Source organism: Aphis gossypii, chromosome 1, assembly GCF_020184175.1.
Source record: "Aphis gossypii isolate Hap1 chromosome 1, ASM2018417v2, whole genome shotgun sequence".
In the NCBI taxonomy this organism is placed as follows: domain Eukaryota; kingdom Metazoa; phylum Arthropoda; class Insecta; order Hemiptera; family Aphididae; genus Aphis; species Aphis gossypii.
In genome coordinates this window covers 9587226-9609284 of record NC_065530.1, presented here as the reverse complement: position 1 = coordinate 9609284, position 22059 = coordinate 9587226, and the positions used below count along the sequence as shown (strand labels likewise).

General features: G+C 30.7%; 1 protein-coding gene across 2 annotated transcripts in view; it reads right to left on the bottom strand.

Moving 5' to 3' along the window:
- Window positions 1-22059, bottom strand: part of LOC114123368 (protein Skeletor, isoforms B/C) — a 100057-nt gene that overhangs the window by 59950 nt on the left and 18048 nt on the right. For both annotated transcript variants that reach the window (XM_050197762.1, XM_050197761.1), the window contains one exon: window positions 21128-21325. In XM_050197762.1, the coding sequence (XP_050053719.1) occupies window positions 21128-21242 (115 nt within the window). In that variant the 5' untranslated portion in view covers window positions 21243-21325. The remainder of the gene's footprint in view (window positions 1-21127; window positions 21326-22059) is intronic.

Sequence of the window (22059 nt, the reverse complement as noted above, 5' to 3'; positions counted from 1 at the left end):
GTTATCCGCCTCTCCCTACCCCCTTGATCTGAATTTTTCTGCAATTGTTTTTTTAGCGAATTTAGTATGTATTCAATTAACAGCTGACCAGAGTTTTTAATTTCCTATTAAGGTGTCCCGTCAATAGATAGCGGATAATTTATTGTGGCCAATTTAAAGCACGTAAATTGATCGCAAGCAACTTTTCTTAGTATGGCCATTTGTAACGTCACGCGTCGTATATAATTCAGTAATCGAATAATTATTAAAAAAAATTATTATAGTAATAAATACTACAATTAAAGTTAAGCCAATAAAAGTTTTATTAGCGATTTGACAACATTAATGGACATTATAATGCAATATTTATGTAAAAAATAATAATAGAACAGAGGTTTAGTACATAATTATTTCCAGCTACACGTATAATGTTATCATAGGTTTCTAATTTATAAATATCGTCAAATTTTTATATTATACATACTTTTATTAGACAGCTAAATTTTGATTTTGAGTTGTGATATTTATTAACTTCTATAATATGTTTTTTTTTTATAATTTATTTTATTATTATTTTTAACATAAATATTGTATTATAATATGTAATAATATTGTCAAATTATTTATAAAACTTTTATTAGCTAAACATTAATTGATATTTTTTTTTTTTTATTGGTTATTGAATTCTATATACGACGACGTACGACGCTACAAATCGCCGTATTATGAAAATTCGCTCTCGATCAATTTACGCTCTATAAATTAACCGCTATTAGTTGTCGTGCTATCAATTATCCGCTATCTATTGACGTGTATCCTTTCCTTCTCTACCCCCGTTTTCCGCGCGGGAAGGTCGAAAACCTGATCAGTGATCAGGAATTTACAAGAAAATTATACTCTTACTGTAGCCGTTCGTTTGTAAATTCAGTTTTTTTTTCTTTTTGAAGTTGGCGAGTGTGGGGGATGGATGTATAACGTGGGTATAGGTACGTAATTTTAGACGCATCTGAACTACACTCGAGTTGTTTGCTCTTCGCGTATCGTAATATAATAAGTGTGCAATTTCACTCGGCTACGGCGGAGTAATCGTGGCGTGATGGGTTTGCGGCGACCACCAATCCCCCGGGGATCGTGACCTCCTTCGCACCTCAGTGTCTCGTACGTCATCGTTATTATCGTTATTAGCGCATATTATACGTCTTATATGCGTACTACGACGGGTCGTTATCCGCCTCCCCTCGACTTAAGCGCACGTGTATAAACGCATAATATTATATCATATACTATTTTATACGTATAGCGGTCGTCATCGCGCCCCGCGGTCAGCTATATACATAGGTACATATTTTGCAGGGGTCCGAAACACCGACGACAACGATGACGACTGTGACCGATAATAACGCGCGCGTTTATAACAAAATAATATAATATGATGCCGACTCCGCGCGCAACGCATCGTTATCCCTTTTCCGAGATTACGACGGGACGAAATCTAATGCCTTCTGTTGATTTTCCTGTTCGTATTGTGTATTATTATTATTATTATTATACTATCATCATCACGAGCTCGTGTTATATTGTGCCGGGTATGTGTGTGTGTGTGTGTGGGTGTGTGTAGAATGTATATAATGTTATGTTATGTGTGTGAATTCGCGTCTCGGCAACAACAGTGCAATAGTGTACGTATATTATTATTATACCATCGCGTATTGTAGTGTTATTATATTTCGGGTGATATATATATTTTTTTTTTTTTTTTTGGATTTTTGATTTCAGTGCGGCGTCGATGAAAAATAAAAAGCACTCGCCCCCCATAAAATCTATATATAATAAACGCGCGTGCGTGCGTATGAAAAAGACATCAAAAACAATTTCGCTCGCCCGGCGGTGGCGTTAAACGTAATGACGTAATGGCGTGTGTTCGGACGATAACAGATAGCAGATTACGGTTTTAACGCCGACGCCGCTATGGTTTGTGCTCGTCATCACCACTATAAAATGTATAATAATATAATATAGTAAATGTGTGTGTGTGTGTAATATATGCCGTTGATGGCGTGTATACCCTCTCATATACCCCGACGACGACGGCGATGACTACGGCGGCAACAACAGAGTCCAATTGTCGCACGACAGTGGATAAAAGGGTGGAACATATTATTATTAAACTATATATCTGCATGAGCCCCGTGACTTAGCGACGATAAACCGCGTGGCGGATATGCGCTTATTTTTTTTTTTAACAATTCGTTTTTCGTTCGTGTCGACCAACTCATCGCACGCATAACCGTCTATTAATTTGTTTATAATATACCTACATAATACATAAATTTCAGTTGTTACGGTTTTTTGTTGACATCGAGGTTACAACGGTACATAATGAGTGACAGTGAAGAAGGTGAAGGGGTACGGAGGTGTCGGTCGACACCTACATATAAAACTGAGTTGGGGTTGTCAGGTGAACTAATAGCTATTATGAATGTTATTAATGTAACGAAATCGGTTAAAATTTTGTTTGGTATATTTAATTAGTGGTGGGTGGGTTGTAAAAAAATGTTCATACCCCTTACAGAAAAACTATGGCACACTGATAAGTATATTATAAAATAACATTGCACTGTTCTGTATATATACACATAATATGTATACATTATTAATATATTATCAGCTATTATAGCTGGCACGCTCTCGCAGCTGTGGTATATTTTATCGGTACCTCTACATATAAATGCTAACTAAACGTTTTAGAGTCGAGTACATTTTAAACGATATCATAAAAAAGTTTTTTTTATATAACTTGTGTTTTTAATTTTCTATTTTAATTGTAAAATGAGTTATGACACTGATATCATATTTTAGGTCCCTGATATTTTGTACAACCTTTTCGCAAAACAACTGCTAATTTTAGATTTTATTATATTAAATGCAAAATATTCCAATTCTGGTTTATTGTGGCTTATTATTTAGTATATATATATTATATTTAGATTCTAAACGGAGTGATAAATGTATTGATTTTACTATGTTGTGTTTTTTTTTGTGTTTGAGTACACCATAACTTGTTGAAATAATGCTCGGGGTGGTTTTGGGGGGTAAATTTAATATTTTTGGTACATAATTATAGACGTCAAAAGTAAGAAATTTCCAGTAAATTTCAAAAAAATCGGAAAAAACCAAAAAAAAGTGAAGGAAAAACGGGAATTTTTACGCAAAACTAGTTTTTGACAAAATTGATTTTTTTATATAATTTTAATTCAAAAAAAAAAATTACTATAAATACTTGAAACTTCCACCAAATATTTATATTAACGTTATCTATACACGGTTAAATTTTCAAAATAATATAGCTTTTTTATCGATTGGTTTATACAATTTGAAAACCCGTACGGTTAAAAACCGGTAGACATAGGGAAAAATATATTTTTTTTAATAAGAGGTTTAAAAGAATTTATATTATTCTCTTATTTACCTAGGACATTATAATACATTGTTAACAAAATGATAACAATGCTAAAAAAGTTGTGAATAGAAAATACAATCGAAAACTACAAATGGATGGTGATATGATAGCAATGCCATATTTTGATGTTATATTTACTACGGTATTAATAGTACTCATCTTGATTATGTTAGCTAGCAGATTTATAAGTATTATATTATTTAATTCCATGTATTAGGAAGAATAGGGACTGGGAAACAATGATTAAAAATCAAATTTAAAAAACATTTCCTGGTACAACTCACTGGTTTGGAACGCTGGTTTTAAATCGTAATCACTCCTACGAAACAAATTGTTAGTATACTATTAAAATATAATACATAACATACAATAATATACTATTAAAGTAATGACTAATAATTATTGGGAAATCTTGAATTCAAGTCTCTAATCTCCATATCCAGCATGATACCAATAATAAAAATATTATACATTATACATATTTCAAATAAACAACGAATTTTTATAAAAATGATCAATATTTTTACATGATTATTTATAAAAACTTATAACTCTCTCTCATTATTTATAATACTATAAAGTAAATCAAATAATATACCACATAAAAATTTAAGACAACACAATTGTTAGATTAAATAATAAATGAAAATTATTTATTATATATTTTAATTATTCCAAAATAATTATTTATATGAATATTTTATGTTATATTGTTTTAAAAAAATATACCTAAAACAACGTTTTGCAATTATAAGTTTTTAATAAATAAAATATATTTAATTGAACGTATTTAATTATAATTTTTGCTGTAAAATATTTGAAAATGAATATATATATTATATATAGTAAAAATTCATAAATTTCATTTGTTGAAAGATATTTTATACAAGAACATGTTTAAAGTAGATATAATGGATTTTAGTCGTACTTAATAATATACTATTATACATGGACAATGGACATTTATTTGAACAATATTCCTTAGAAACAATGTATTTTGCAATAAATTTATTAAGTACAATTTATGTAATATACCATATTTTGTACTGAAAATATAGTGGTTATCTACAATTCAAAAAACGTGTTATATATTTATTTTTTATATCATGTTATATAAACGTTTTATTTTCACTACTGAAATCAATTTAAAAAATAATCGTTTTGTTTTCAAAACGGTCATTTTCCATCAGCCAACATTTATCTATTACTAAACGTACTAGGTATTATCGTTTTTTTTTTTTTTACGAAACGCACTATCTACAATACCGTTAGTATCTATCTATTCTATTGTTAATTTTTTTTTATTATAATTCAACTATTTCCTAATTTTAATGGTTTGAACATAGGTTTTACTTTTTTCCAAAACTATACCCATTTCAGTTTTATCAATAGGTACATAATGATTTTATAGTAATTGTATTAAGCCAGTCTTATACCTACATATTTCGTTATTATACGTGGTTATTATTAATACTTTATAATATTCAACTTCGTTTGATAAAAAAAAATGGAAACAGTCTGTCTAAGGAAAACATCCCTCAATTTTTAAAATTAATTAATTACAGGGATTTTTCTATTATAAAATATAACTAATAAATAAATAATACGAGTATGTCGTTAATAATATTTACAAACAAATCTTCTTAATAATTTATAAAAGAACGGCTGTTATTTGAAAAAAGGTTTGTACCACCATCAGAAATTCCTTAAACGGTATCTAATTATTCAAAAATATGATCATCAAGTACCTATACAACAACATATATATTTGAAATTTCCCAAAATATAGAATTTTAATAAATTAATTATTAAAAGAAAAAAGAAAACAAGCATCCTCAAGAATCATACGAAAAGATAATGAATAAAAAAAATGTATTTCACTCTGGTCATTAATAATATATTATAAACATAGGTGGTATAAGTATTGCCTATACTTTCAAGTTGGTAATGTGTTAAAGTCGGTCGATCATTTTTGAAAGTTTTCCGTCACTACTCACGTACTATGTAATATACATCTGTCGGGGGTGCACGATAATATACATAATAATACGAGTGACATTGTGCCGAACAAAACGCGTAGTCAATATGATTTATGAACCGTCCGATGTCGACGCCACGCGTATAATAGTAATAATAATGATGATGGTGTAAAAATATAACGGCGATGAATATTATTCTGTATGTATATAAAATATTTATAGGGTGCACCGAGAGGACGTTAATTATTTGTACCATCCCACAAAACATTTACTAGCAAATTTTTTCTCCTGTCGCTCGACAATTATTATTATTATATTATTACCGTCGTTAGTTACCCAAGTCCCGTGGGGTGGTCGCACTAAACTGCACATTATTATAATACGCGTTCAACAAGCGGTCCGTTTAAACTACACAATATATACATAGTAACCTCTATATTATCATATCGAATACTTTATTGTGCTGACACGCCTATAATAATATTGTATATAATAAAATATAATAATATAAGGAAACGCGTGACGACGTTTGATTTGTATCGATGATAGTTTTCTATTACCCTCGATAGTTCCGAGTTATACATTTACAATTGATAATATTTATTACTTATTGAGTGTTCGTAGACAACTTCGTATTCATTATAAGTAAACACGAAATAATATAGTATACGTTAGTGTATCGTACACCACGATGTGTGTATCATAACATTCTTAGTAATTATAAGTGACATAATAATATTATCGAAATTAAGATTTTTAACAAAATATTATGTAACAATACAGTATACAACCAGACAAAAGTAAATTAAATTACACGAGATGACATTATTACGTATACTGTTTAATATTATATAACAATGCATTGTGCATACTGCAAACTTAAAATGTAATTAATTTGTTCAAAACTTACATATTATTTTATATTATTGTTCTTATTTTTACAAGTAAACATTCTCTACGACTCTACTTGTGTTTATTGAAAAGTGCATAACATAATATCATATTTTATGCATTTGAAATTTGATATTTTATTCATTAAATTTTTCAAACAAAACACAGCGTGTTTAATTTAATTTACACTAACACAAATTACTATAAGTCTTATAGTTAATACATTTTTAGATTCAAGTACAGTTTTACATTTATTATTCCCCTTTGCAACAACAATTATTGTGTGTATAACTTAAAGGTGAAATTAGATTACTATTTGAATTACCATTGAATATGTCTTGTAAAACATCACGACCTCGACAGAACTTTGTCATTTCAAATGGCACGAGGGAATGTTTGATTTCAACTTGGTGTCATTGCACCATTTCGTACATAATATGAATAATATGTGGGGTGGAACTCCATGACTCTATAATATAATAAAGCTGCATAAAGGACCTTAAATAAATTCTTTGCGAGAAGAAAACAATGATATGTACCTAAACAACGAAATACAAATAAGAACTGCAGCAGAGAAGCATATTATATTAATATGAATAAATGCGTTCGATCCATTGGCGATGGTTATTGTGTTGCATACTACCTACCTACAAAGGTATTGAACGTAATAATCTATTAATGAAATACTGTGACAAATTTGTTCGCAGTCGATATAACATATGACGTTATGTATTTCATTACAGTTGCAGACGAGTACACAACAACGACGCAGGACATGGACTACAAGAGTGATGGCTAAATAATGTACAATTAGGTTGCCTACAGGCATGTTGAGCGTATTTTATTGTCATGTTGTACCTATAGTGGTTACGATATATATATATTATTTACTTCACGATTTTATCAATAATATCAAATTATAGTATATAATGAACGTCCAAGATAACAATAATATGCGAAACTATCTATTCAAAAATCGGCCAATTTTCGTAATGGCAATCATAGCGGCGTTGTTAACAAGACAATCGGCGAGATTTTCATTAAAATTAAAAATCAAGATATCTATGATATACGATTATTTTAGATGTTGTAATTTTAATCAAAACTTTATATAATAAAATCGCCATAATTGTAAATGCGGTCTGCAGTATGTATACTGTATTACTGTGTACGTAACAATGACGCCATTATAGGTCTCGACATCTGCACTTTAAGTATAATAGTTCGCTATTATCCGGTAACCTTTGCGCAAGTACATAATTATACACAACATAAAACTGAGACGCCAACTAAATCGATGTGAAATCATTACTAGGTATAACATTCGATTACGAGTGGGGTACGACTAAATTATGACATCAGCTAGGTTGACCGTGGGTTTTATATCATATTTTCAGGGCAGTGATAACAACTGAAGTTGTTATATAAGGCATAATGATACTTAAATATTTTAAAATAATAATAATATATAATAATATAATAATAATAATAATATAATATAATAAAAAAATACTATAAAATACTATACACCTATTCGTAAATAGTAGGCTTACATATTTTTTAACGGTAAGCCAAAGATACATCAATTATTATTAGGTACTATATCTTATACGTTATAATTATACAGGGCAACTTTCATAACCCTCACAACCCCACTTTGATCCAAAATGAAGTTTTACCTCGTTTTATTTTTTATTTTGTTTTAACAAATTACGTATAGTTTTATTGTTTTTAGTTAATCAAGTGTCATAACCCAAAATTTAATTTTTTTTTAACATATGCCTTTATTTAAACGTTGTAAGCAAACGATTAATAGTGGCAATATCGTATTTTAAAATATTTAAAAATGAAACAATTCATAACAAAACATTTCGTACAGCGGTTAATAAAATAATAATAATAATTTGATAACATTTTTTTAAAACTTATTTAAATTAGTAGAAAAATGTACAATATGTTCCTATACTAGGATGACCATATGTACCGTATTATACGAGGATTGTCCCGTATTTCCACTTAGTATCCAGTTGTCCCGAAAAAAATGATACGGGGCGCATTTTGTCCCGTTTTTTAAGTCAGCCCCGTGTTTTATTTTATTTTTATGGTCACCCTAACCTATACAAATCATACAATAAATAATTGTGATGACATTTATTAACTAGGCTGGATGGCTTGGGGGAAGGGAGCGACCATTGTCACTACTTCCAATTGATAACGCTTATACAATTTTATTTAATTTATAATATTTTTTTTTTTTTTTTTTTTTACAGTTTTTGACTTTATTATGAAAAATTACAATCTATACATCGAGTACAATAAGTAATATAGATATTTTACAGATAGTTCACAGGTTAATTATATACATGAAGGGGAAATCACACATTTGTGACACCCCTGAATATTTTAAGTACTTATCTTAAGTTATCAGGTCACGGCACCAGTTTCTTTTGAGGCGTCTAGCTGGGTTGCCGGGGAGTGTAAGTGAAGCTAATTCGTTTATCAGTTGATTAGGATTATCTCGTAGTTTGGAGTGGAAGCGCTTGTAGAAGATAGAGGCAGTTTCATTGATGGATGTTAATTTGAGGTCATTATTTAGTGACTCATTTGAGACAAACCAGGGTGCACCAGTGATTACACGTTGAAATATGTTTTGGAAGGCTTGAATAGTTTTTTTATTTGAATTCTTTGCAGAGCCCCAGATTACGATGCCATACGTCCAGATTGTTTAAGAAGAGTTTTATATAGGATTATTTTGATAGGTATAGTTAAGTTCGAACGTAGGAGTGGTCTTAAAAGGTGGAGTCTGGAATTAAGCTTTTTTCGCTTATTCTTTAGATGCGGAGACCAAGTCAAGCGTCTGTCAAGTATAAGCCCGAGGTATTTAACTTCAGTCGAGTGAGGGATGTCAATGTTGTTTATTGATACAGCTGGGCAGCTATGAGGTCGAAGTGTAAAAGTGATAAAGGAAGACTTAGATTCGTTGATTTTTATCTTCCAATTGGTGAACCATTGTGAAAGATTATTTAGGTGAGTTTGTATTTGTTGAGAAGCAATGGTATGGTCAGAGGAAACTGATAATAAGGCAGTATCATCAGCATATGTTCCAACTATAGTATCTTCAGATGTAGGCAGGTCTGACGTGTATATGGTATATAGGAATGGAGCGATATCACTGCCTTGAGGGACACCAGCAGAGATAGGAAATTGATTGGAGTGTTGTAGGTTGTGCCGGACATTAAATGAACGATTTTCTAGATATGATTTCAGCATTAGGTATAAAGGGGCAGGAAATATTTTTTTTAGCTTAAAAAGAAGACCTTCGTGCCAGACGGTATCAAATGCTTTCCCAACGTCTAGAAAGACTCCAGCGCAGTATTTTTTGGTTTCGAGTGCTGTTGAGATGGTGTCCACTACACGGTGAAGTTGATGAGTTGTGGCGTGAAGAGATCGGAAACCAAACTGGAAGTTTGGAATCCTGTTGTTCAATTGCGCAATGGTAGTGATGCGCTTGAGGATGACTTTTTCTAATATTTTTCCAAGAACCGGTAGAAGGCTAATAGGCCGGTACGAGGAGGGTTGTTCTGGAGGCTTACCAGGTTTGAGTACAGTGACAATGACTGATGATTTCCAAGTAGTTGGGAAGTAAGATAGGCGAAGGGCAGCATTATAAATATGTGATAGATGAACAATTATTTTCGTAGGGAGATTTTTAACAACTTTGTTGGAAATAAGGTCGTGGCCTGGAGATTTGTTATTTGCAAGTTTTTTTATAATGCCTAATATCTCCGCTGGGGAGGTTGGTTTTGCAGGAAGTGCCATAGGTAAAGTTGATTGAAGTGAATTCATAACTGTCGACATATGTAGTGCTGGTGTGGGAATAAGATGTGGTTTGAATACTCCTGATAGTTCTTCGGCGAGAATATCCGCTTTTTCCTTATCTGAGAAAGCAAGTGAGTTGTCTGGGCGGCGAATTGGAGGAGGGGAGTCCTTAATCCGCAATATTGACTTTGTTTTACGCCAGATTGATCCGTTAGAAAAAGAGAGGTTTTGAATATGACTTTTGTACAGATTGGTTTTGAGAGTTTTAAGTAGTGACTTTAGTTTATTGGAGAGAAAGTTGTACTTAATTTTATCTGCCGGGTAGTGAGTATGTTGCCATTTAGATCTGGCTCTGCGTTTTTCAGCAATGAGTCGTCTTAATTCTGGTGATAGATTGAGCGTTTGAGAATAGGGTGGGTTCTGGGTAGATGAGTCCAAGGCTGCTTTTTGAATATCATCAGTGAGTTTCGCAATTGCTTGGTCGACGTCAGTGATTGTTTTTAATTTTATATTTAGAGTAGTTTTGTTTGAGATGGTATCTTTGAATTTGTTCCAGTTTGTAGTACCTGGAGTAATGGTTGGTCTATTTTTCTTCAGAGAGGGATGAGCTCCGATTTGTAGCAAGACAGGTGTATGATCAGAGGCTGGGTCGTTTAGATTAATAATTTCAGTAGAAAAACGATTTGGAAGATTGGTTATAAAGAAGTCAAGAGTGTCGGGATGACGGTTGATATGTGATGGCCAATAGGTTGGAGAAAGGGACGCTATTACCTTAAGATGATTGAGCGAGATGAAGTTTTGTAGGGTACGGCCTCTGGTGTTTGTTGACCGGCTCCAAGTTTGATGTTTAGCATTGAAGTCAGCGCCAATAATATGGGTAAAGCTTAGCGATTGAACAAGATGAACGAGTTCTGCCGAAGGGAAAGGTCTTCCTGGGGGAAAATAGCATGAAGAGATAGAAATAGTTAAGGAGTTTATTGTTATTGAAGTGCTTGCTGCTTGAATATTTGTAGACAGATATGGTGGAAGAGGTGCATGGTCAATTTTATTGGAGATAAGTAGAGCAGAGCCTCCATGTGCAGTGCCATCTGGATGGTCAGCTCTGATAATATCGTATCCGGGTATCTTGAGTGTAGAGGTTTTAGTTAAGTGAGTTTCAGAAATAAGAGCAATTGTAACTTTTTTTTCATTAAGAACTACTTGTAATTCATTTAAATGTTGTAGGATGCCATTAGCATTCCATAAAAATATGGAGAGTGGTTGTAAGTTATTTGTTGGCATTATTAATGAGTTTGTCAATGACTGTGGTGAGAAGTGATATGAGTGGATTTATTAATGCTTTGAATTCGTTAATAAATGAGGAGAATTGTGCAGTGATATTTTGGTTGTGGCTTGAGTTGGTATCTTGAGTGTTAGAAGGTGAGTCTTTATTTAATGGTGGGAAATGTTGTGTGTAAGCTTGATGCGAGGATTCGTAGGCATTCACTCCAGGTAGTTGGCGAGGTTGGGAACTTTTATTCGAGAAATTCTTTGAAGGGTTCGGTAGTAATCTTTTTTTAAGATCCAGGTGAGATTGGCAACCCCTAAAGTTAGCCGGGTGATTTCCGCCACAAAGTGCGCATTTAGCCGGGGAGCTGCGATCCTTGGTACATGTTGTAGACTCATGGTGCTCACCACAGCGAACACAACGAGGGGAGTGATTGCAATAGCCACGAGTGTGGCCATAAGTCTGACAGCGGTGGCATTGCGGAATTACTTTTTTAGGGTGGGGAATTTCAACTTTAATTTTTGTGTAACACAATGAAGTAAGTTTGAAAATTTCAGAGTTTGTTGGACTTGGTTCGATATCAACAAAGAAGATCGGTAGGGGGGTATTGGTTGACTTGTGAGTTACAGGCATTATGTTTCTAGTAACAAATCCTTTATTTAAAAGTTCCTGCTTAATAAACGAGGTATCGGTGGAATGATGCATGTTTCTAATTACGACACGATAAGGTTTTTCCTCCTTTGATTGGTATGAGTGAAATGATACGTTATTATTTTTGAGGTATTTGATGACTGATCTATAAGAGTCAGGACTGTATGTTTGTAGTTTAAGACCTTTGGTAGAGCTCTTGCAGTCGAATCCAGAGGTATCAGTTAATTCATTAATTTTTTGACAGAAGTTGTTGTAATTTATTTGTTCTTGAATAAAGATCGGAGGCGGTTTTGAAGTTTTATTATCATTGTTTAAAGATTGAGTTTCAACTGTTTCCATTGGTTGAACTTCGTTAGTAGGAGCAATCGGAGTGAAACGGTTTGCAGAAATAAAAATATTTGTGTCTGTTTTTTTTGTGTTGGGAGAAGTGTGGTTTGGAGATCTATTTCGTTTCGTAGAATTTGTTGGAACTGTTTTCCAATCGGATTCATTGCCTGATAAGTCAGAAGGGCTGATATCACCCGTTTGATCCATTAATGTGTTGGAGATAATGAGTGGTGGTGGAACAGTTTTAATAGTAGACTTTTTAATTGTTGGTGATTTGGGAATTTTGGTGATAGGTGTTGATGGGCGATTAGACTTCATAATTATGTAGATAACTATAATGATGTAGATTAAGTAATTTATAGGTTGGCCTTGGGGAATGTTCAGATAATTTATACATTACCGACGGTACGAGTACCGCGACGAGCGCTGGACACGATGAACAATACACACGCTATCGGGAGCTGATAAAGCGGAGCGCGTGACAATTAACGTGTGGACCGTACGAAGTCTAAACACGAACTATTTATAATATTACAATACAAAATGTATAGTTCCCCCAATGAAAATCATTAAAATCGAAAACGTTGTCTCATAATCTACATATTATTATCATGTGATAATTAATAGTGTTATAATAATATATTAGTGTTTAAGTAGCCTCACTCTCTATGTGAAAAATATAGATAATTCTATAAATGTTAATAATAATATTCTTAATAAAATTATTAAAAATTATTGATTCATCGTCATTTTTTCACATAAAATAAAAAAAATATTATAAATTACATTAAAAAAGATTGTAGTGTTAAATGTCATGTTTTAATATAGTGTCTCCTGAACAGTTATTTATTTTTATTTACAGCATTTAATTTTTTAACCACAAGTATTAAATCCAATACAATATCTATGTATTTTATTATAATATATTATATATTATATATTGTGCGTGTGTGTATATGTGAGTGTGTGTATGTGTATGAACATACATATCGTATACCCCTGGTGGTGGTTTGTCGGGCGGACTCGGCGTCGGCGGCATCTTTTACCCGAAAAATGTGGTCACGATATCGATCATAAAACGGTACCGCCCCTGCGCCGCGCCCGGATATGCGACCCCGAGCACACAGACTCCGCCCCCCGGGCCGCCGATAATCACTCCCCCCCATACATATATATATATATATTTATATATAATAGTCGTACAGTCGATCCTGTACCCGATCCTCATCGTTCCTTATATATTATTATTATATAATAATATATATTATAGCCGGCCGCAGCAACCCAAGGAATACGTACGGTCTGCAGCCCCATCTCAACTCGTATATCCGTAACCGCTCAGCCGACACTGCGGATTTCGTGTAATATATAGTATAAGTGTATAATATGTGTGTGTGTGTGTGTGTGTGTGTGTGTGTGTGTGTGTGTGTGAGCGTAATGCTGATGTAGCTTTTTCCGCGGATAACGCGTCGTAGTCGTTAAAATAGTCTATATATACACCACCTACTTAGGTATATACTTATATGTGTATTACGTATTTATCGTGTACCTATTATTATCGTATTACTTATATTGATACGTTCTCTCAGACAATCGGACGTGGTATGACACTGTGCGGTGTGCGCATTACATTATTTTTTATAAAAATTCGTATATCGTGTGTTAGTGTGCGTATACATACAGACCCACTTTAAACGCAGTGTAAATATAATATAAAGTGTGTATCCGCCTTCTAAGAGAATTTCGGAACGTTAATAATAATAATATAATATTATTTATGTACCTATATTGTAATGATATTATAATACTTATAAGTATTTATTTATTGAAGCTCGGATTTCAATGCAACATACATATTTTTGGGCGCTCTAGAACGATTTATTCCAAGTATACATAATTAGTTCATAATTAGGCACGTAACAGATACCTCAAATGTGTGACTTTTATTATGCATTACATATTTAAAATTTTTCGATATTTTACCATTTTTAGAGCATTTACAGGTAATTTTTAGTGCATATTATTATAATGCTTTATACGAGCTATCCTATCTCCAGTGTTTATCAGTGTAGCGTTTTATTATAGGAATCGAGCAAATAATAATTAATTACAGTCAGATGAAGATTCATCACGCTTACATTTATTTTCATTATATTATTTATTTGTTGTACATATCTAAGTTAGTTATTTTGTTTTTGTCTTATTAGCAGTTTAGTTAAGATAAAGAAAGTGTTAAAAATGCCGAAATTATAAAGATACACAAATTATCTCTTGTGTAAATACGTGAGTATATAAAAAAAAATTTTAGTCATTTTTTAAAAGCGTTATTGTATTAAAAAGGCATTTTTGGTTATCTATGATACTTCTTAGGTTATTTAAATCCAGTCTCTAGAAAAATTGCAATAACTTAAATATTTTAATTTATTAAAAAAAAAATAATAGGCCACGTTAAAATTAAAACTACTTTTTTATTCGATTACGCTATATGCAATATACTGTAACTATATAATTAACTAATAAATGGTTTCTTAATGTTTCTTAAAAATACAATAGGTAACGGTTGATATAATATGATAATAAGATAAAAATTGAATTGTGTAATTATATATAATGATCGTCAACAGCCATCAACTATATTTCGGAAATTAAAAAAATAAAAACATTTCAAAAATAAATATAAAATTAAATTTTGAAGAACCAATAAATGATAACTTAAAGTGGTAATTTAATTACAAGTAAAACATGTTTTTTATGGTTCAAGAACTAATTAAAAAATGAATTTTTTATATTTAAGTTATAACTTAATATTAGGTACTGTACCTTAATTTAAGACTTCATCATTTAATATATTATTATTATTTGTTAACTATAAATTAAGCTATACATAAAATAGCTGCATTGTGTTGATTTAATGCAATTAACACGTGTTAATTATTTTTATTAGGTATCATACCTTTGTTAAACTATTTATAAAATATCCGGAGAACGATCTAACTTAATATTATCGTTGTCTATGGCGTTCACGATGGGATACAAAAATGACGTATCTATCAAGGTGGATGGGATGTGGCTGAAATACTAGTAAATCTACTGGTGAATTATATACTTATTATTATAAAATGAAGTAACGCCAGTAATTATTATACATTTATAAAAATCTTTATTTTCTTGTATATTTAATAGGTGCGATAGGTATGTCATACAACTTTTCAATATCCTTTACAGAAAATAACTGTACCTCTCTGCTCATTGTACGTGCAAACAACTCCTTAATCGAAACAGGCTTTGTGCTTGCGTTCGAGTCTCTATAATAGATCTCTATAAATATATCTCTATCTATAAAATATTATTAAAATGTAGATTTTCGCTTCAATTTCCTACTGCTTGCTTGAAAGCTCGCGCCTTCACGAATAGTATAGCAATATTAAACTATAGTGAATTTGTACAATCGTACTTAAACAAAATATTAGATCAGTTTAGAGAGAAATTTTTAACCACGTCGCATATTACTGTACTGCGTTCAGTAATGATTTCAAAACAATTTTGCAAAAAACTATTTGTTAAGTGTAATGGTGAGTAGACAGTCATACGATTTTATTTTAGTTATACAATGAATACAAAACTTAGTTGAATAAGCATTAATATAATATAACATTTAAATGTATAATTAAACTGTGTGATTTGAGATACCGTTCAATAACACATCTATAGTTTTTGTTCAAATATTATTTATATAAAATATAAATATTACATAAGTGAATGTGAATTCACTTATTTTTTTATTCTTTTGAGATAATACCGGTCATTGATTTTAGATAAATTATTTGTCAATGAAATATTTTATGTAATCAAAAAAGCTTTTTTTTAGTTGAGAATGAATAATATTTATATTATAAAGTAGGACATTTTATTTTGTATTTAAATTTAAGGAGTACAGGTGCACTAGCGTATTTATCGTTCATGATAACATAAAATGATGTATTATGCTCGGTTAGCTGTGTCAAAATATATTAAACTTTTCCTTGTAAATATATATATATAATATATATGCATTGTAAATAACAACATCAATGCTGCCACAGAGCATGAAATACGAAAAACATTTTGTCTGATATATATATATACTATTTTTAGATTATATGCGCGTTAAGCCATATCATCAGACGACACGTTGTCGTTTGAGTTGTGACTGTGCAGGACAATGGTAAGACGAGATATGATAGATAGCTATGACAAGATCACCAACTTTTGTTAAGTTGATAAGACGCTTTTAAAAAACAATTGTATTGAAAGTGTAATGGAGTACAAGAGAAAACACAATTTATTTTGAATATGATTATTTTTGTTTACTAGGTATGTTTATCTTGAAAAAAAACAATAATACAAAAGCTTATATTATATTCTTAAGACGAATTTTAATATTTTTTTTGTCAAAAAAATGTATGTTATTTTTAGCTTTTTAAGACTATTATATAGTTACAATACTACACGCAAAATAAAACAATAAGTTTTTAAGCGACTCATACCTAACGGCTAACACTAACTTAATTATTAAACTATATTTGTTTTTATTAATGTACAACAATTTAAAATCTGTATACAAATAATACAATAAGTAATTGTTTGGTATGACATTTATTTATTAGGCTGGTCGGCTTGAAGAGAAGGAGCTACCATTGCCACTACTTCCAATCAGAATACGATTTAGTTTGTATCAATGTCAAGGGGACCTCTATTATTTGAAGTGACGGGGGGGTTGTCGGGTATTGTGATAGAAGCTAGGTTGGCGATTAGAGAATTAGAGTGATTTAGGACATTTTTGTGGAATTTATTATGATTATATTATGCCAGTGATGATATTGTTGGAACGTTTAAACCGTGATGCAGAGAGCTATTGCTGGTATACTAAGGGACATTAGTGAAGAGGCGAAGTTTTATTGATTGAAGTGATTTAACGATTTTAAGATAATTGGTTTTTTATAGAGCTCCAAAGTTGAATGCCATATGACATACGTCATTACTGGATATATCAATTGTTTGTAAATTAGCATTTTACTATTTTTACTATCTGCCTTAGCTTTTTAAGAAGAAGGTTTAGGGATTTTTGTTTAGTTTTTATATGAGTTGCCCAGGTTCACCTTTATCTATTTGAAGACCTAAGTACTTGACTGAGGTATCCATGGGGATTATTTTATCTTTGAGATAAGCGAAGGGGGAATTTTTTAGACTGAGAGTAAAGGAATTGTATTATTTAGTAAAAATTGAAAAAATTCTGTTTCATCACTTTTAAAAACTATTACAATTCATTACTATATTTCATTTATTTTTGTTTTTATTTGATTATATCCAATTATTTACATAAATATTTCAAAAACACAATAGAATTGACCATTTAAATGGTTTATGTGGTATTATTATCTGGATTATTATTACTATTATTTTAAATCTATATTTATTATTTGCAAATATTTTGAATACGAAGGACGACTTCTATTCCCTACACTATTGTATACATTATAACGCCTCAAATTTTTTTGGTAAAGGTACTACTCGGTTACAATAACGGCATTAGACATACGTTTAGCTATAATACACACGTGCCGAGAAAACGCCTTATACTAAAAAATCAAATCATCCCGAATCCCGATCAGAATTTAAAAAATAAAACGAACTATATACGTTCTGATTCCAAGTTAGTGGTTACACACAGTGAGATATATTTCTATGTCACATGAAAAAAGTGATAAATTGTGATCGCGGTTGACAAATGAAGACGCAATATACCTACGTTCAATATTATTATAAATTATCTCAACAACAGCATTTGCCAACTCATTTACCTGCAGAAAATTACAATAATCATAATTTATACTGACGATAAGATACATTTTTGATTCTAAAATCAAGTATAGACGTGAACCAGGTTTACGGAAATAATCATTTCTGCAGATAATGTGTAATATATTACACTATATAATTATTATGTACGAACACGTGAAGGAATTAAGCCAATAGCGTACTCGGTCAACGGACGAGAAACCGAAGAGTGTAAAAAACATCGTATGTATAATATGTTAAGCTCTTTATCGCCGTCTGCTGCATAATAATTACGATATACACCGACAGTGTGATATTAAAATTAAATGCAAAACAGAAGTAAATATGATTTAGCTCGGTGTCGTAGTTTTAAGTTTAATTATAAATCACTGGCTGGGTGCATAATAATTTTGTTAACGCTCGACACTTTGCTGGAATGGCACGCTAAGCGGTATGACGTTATCATTAACGGGCGAAAACTATTTCAGATACCACGTGAAATATAGCGGGTATTCTCGGGTATTTTAAAACGTTTTTTTCTCCCTCGTTTAGTGTCTCTTTCGTCGACTGCTTCCATTTACTATTACTTTTTTTTTTGTAATTTATAATCTTATATTGTACAACGATTAAGCTTAAACCCCTTCAAATAAGTTTATCAAGTTCCACTTATGACTCCCTCCCTTGAGAGACTTCACTTGTACCTATAACTGATCGTTATTAAATATACATTCTAAGTAAATAATATTACATTTTACGTAATTCAATCATTTAAAGAATAACTAAAAATTATTTTTTATAGTATAGGTATATATCTTATATAAGATAAATAATTTAAAAACATGTGTTTTAGCTACCAAGTGGAACGATTAATGCATTGATATTAAGTACGATGATAGTTTTTCTTTTGTTTTATGTATCTGACGTCCCCTTTAGGATGTGAAAAAATACTTTCCAAATATTAATTACATATAACTATATATAAGGATTATTTACGTAACACCAGTTTTGGATAAAATGTACTTTATTTTCGTTTAGATTAAAATAAATGAATATCCGTAAAGACTTAAAATTGTTGTGAATTTGGCTTAGACATAATACCTACAAATAGGGTGGAGGCTGTATACCTATCTAATAAACATTTAAAGTAAAAATAAAAAAGACACTTCACAATAACTTCACTCAATATTCAGAATTCAATCATTTATAGAACACAAATTAAATAAGAAATCACTTTGATACGTTTCTTATAATTTAGATGTAAATGCAGATGAGTTAACAGGTATTTGAAATTATGCTCTTTAAATAGGTACAACTAAAAAATTCCAAAAATCAGAATTTGAATTATAGATTTGTGTTAAATGAAAAATCGAGATAAGCATGCCGAGTGATTCACTTTGTGTATAGTAATAAATTATATTACCTATATATAATATTATGGGTATATATTGTAATTACATTTTTACAACGAGCGAAGCATATAATATACCTATCCTTATTTTTTTGGGGACATTTGTAAGGACCAAAGGTTTCCGATAAAAAAAAATGTCAACGTACCACCTTTATGTATTATGTAGATTATTATTATACATTCTTCCATAATTAGGGTTCAGTTTGCTATGCTGCCGAGGCGCGCCGTCGAAAAGTTGAATAACGACCTAATATTATGTACACAATGGCCTTCCGACAAACTTCTGTACGCATTAAACACGAAAACACGTGTAGATGAAACTTTCCGGTTTATGCGCATTCATCCCCAGTGTAAGTATTTATTATACATTTATAATACGTCTCGATCATTGCGCGTTATAGCGAACTACAGCTATATAGGTATTATTATAATTTTATTGACTTATTTATTTTGTGTAACGTTTCTATAAAACATTACTGCGCATGGCGTTCCTTAAAATGTCGAGTTCCATTCAGATCAAAATCATACGATATTGTGGAAATATTGAAATAAAATATTATATTTTGTTTAGCATCATGGAGTTATTTTGTAGATCTATGCTATAGGTTTTATGTTAAATATAATAAACTAAAATTTAGTTTTTAGAAATATTTGTTATGAATAATTATTAAACTCATGTCGGGCATCGTCGTACGATATAAAAATTACTTATAAAACTTTTAAATTGATTTATACATACATCATTATAAATATGTTGTATACTTGTTCACAATCGGTTTTTAATACGATCAATCAAAGGAAAATAGCATCGTATACAAGTTATACATAATAATTGGTATTATATCATATTATATTGCGTTATAATCACTTGAGCAAATTCAAATAGACCTGGGTAAACTTTGCAATGATTGCACTGCTCTTTTTAGATCTTCATACTTATATTTGATGATTAAACATTAAATATAACTTACGTAATTTTATCTTTGAGATATTATAATATGAGGTATACAAAACGTCCTAAACTTTAAAAATTCTATAAATATTTATTATTTTTTAATCCAACTAATTTTTTTTCCAAACGTTATATATAGTTTTAAATTATATATGTATAAAATTAAAAAATAATTAAATTAAGTATGTCAATAAAAAAATAAAAATATGTATATTTATTTTTCAAAAAATGGATTCAATTAAGACGGAACTAAATGCCTATAATATTCGAGATTTATCTCCCAAGTATTGTGCTCAAAACGTAACAATACATTAGACCGCAAATCTGAGATTACTTTTACTTCAAAGTATAACTATTTTATTATATTATTATTGATCGAGAAAAGTTTCAAAGTACCTACCTAGGTACAAATATTTCAGATTATATACATTAATAAATTAGATTATTTTTAGAACTAGTATTTCAACGATTACCATTACTACTATCGTTCAATATTTTTGATATTTAAAATGTATACAGTTCTAATATAATAAATGCAAATATAGCATACGTTATATGGAGTTGTTATTGGACTTACCTGAATGCAAGACAAATATTGTAATACAAAGGAAGACGGCGATATTATAATTCTTAACGCTGTTGGCGTCGTGGGTGGCAAAAAACCGTTTCGTGGCCATCCGGACGACTGCCATTGCGGTTCCGTCGTCGTCGACAATGGTAACGGAAGTGTCGCAGCACACGCATGTAGGGAGAACTAACCGGCTCTGGAATCACACTGAAAGCAAAGCATAAAAGCATCGGTTTAATATATATATATATATATGTATCTTAACACTTTTTATTAACCGAATATCCGGCGATTTTTGGCACGACCAGAATCTGAACGGAATCATCATCGTATCCGAAGATGCCGATTTAAAAAAAAATTAATTAATATAATACATAATATTATACATTTTTTTTTTTTTAATGTTATATTTATATATATTAATTGTATAGCAGAGATTGTTTGAACTACGTCTAGAAATAGTAACTAATATTAACGTTTATAAATATTAAAACTTATGATAATTATTATTTATTAGTCAGGTATCTTGTTATACATATTTCAATATTACACCTATCGTCCAATCAACCGTGATTATTAATAATATAGTTAAACTGTTTATACCTACTAATAACTTACAAAGTTTATAAGTGTAATGACTAATGAACTATAAAATACCGCTTACCCCCACCACCGCCATTATCATATAATATAACTTGTAGTAAACAAGAAAAGATGCAGATACGTTCAATGACTGACTTTTTACGGTATATTCATCCCAAATTCAACATATATTTAATAAATTTATTTCTTTTCGCTCTCGTAATACGTATATCATTCTATTGTTTTATCTTATTTTTTATTTGCATAATTTTATAAAAACTGTATAAATAAGGCACTCCATACAATAATATAATTAATAATACGCGCACTTTATACTTAAATGAATATGTTTGTCTCGA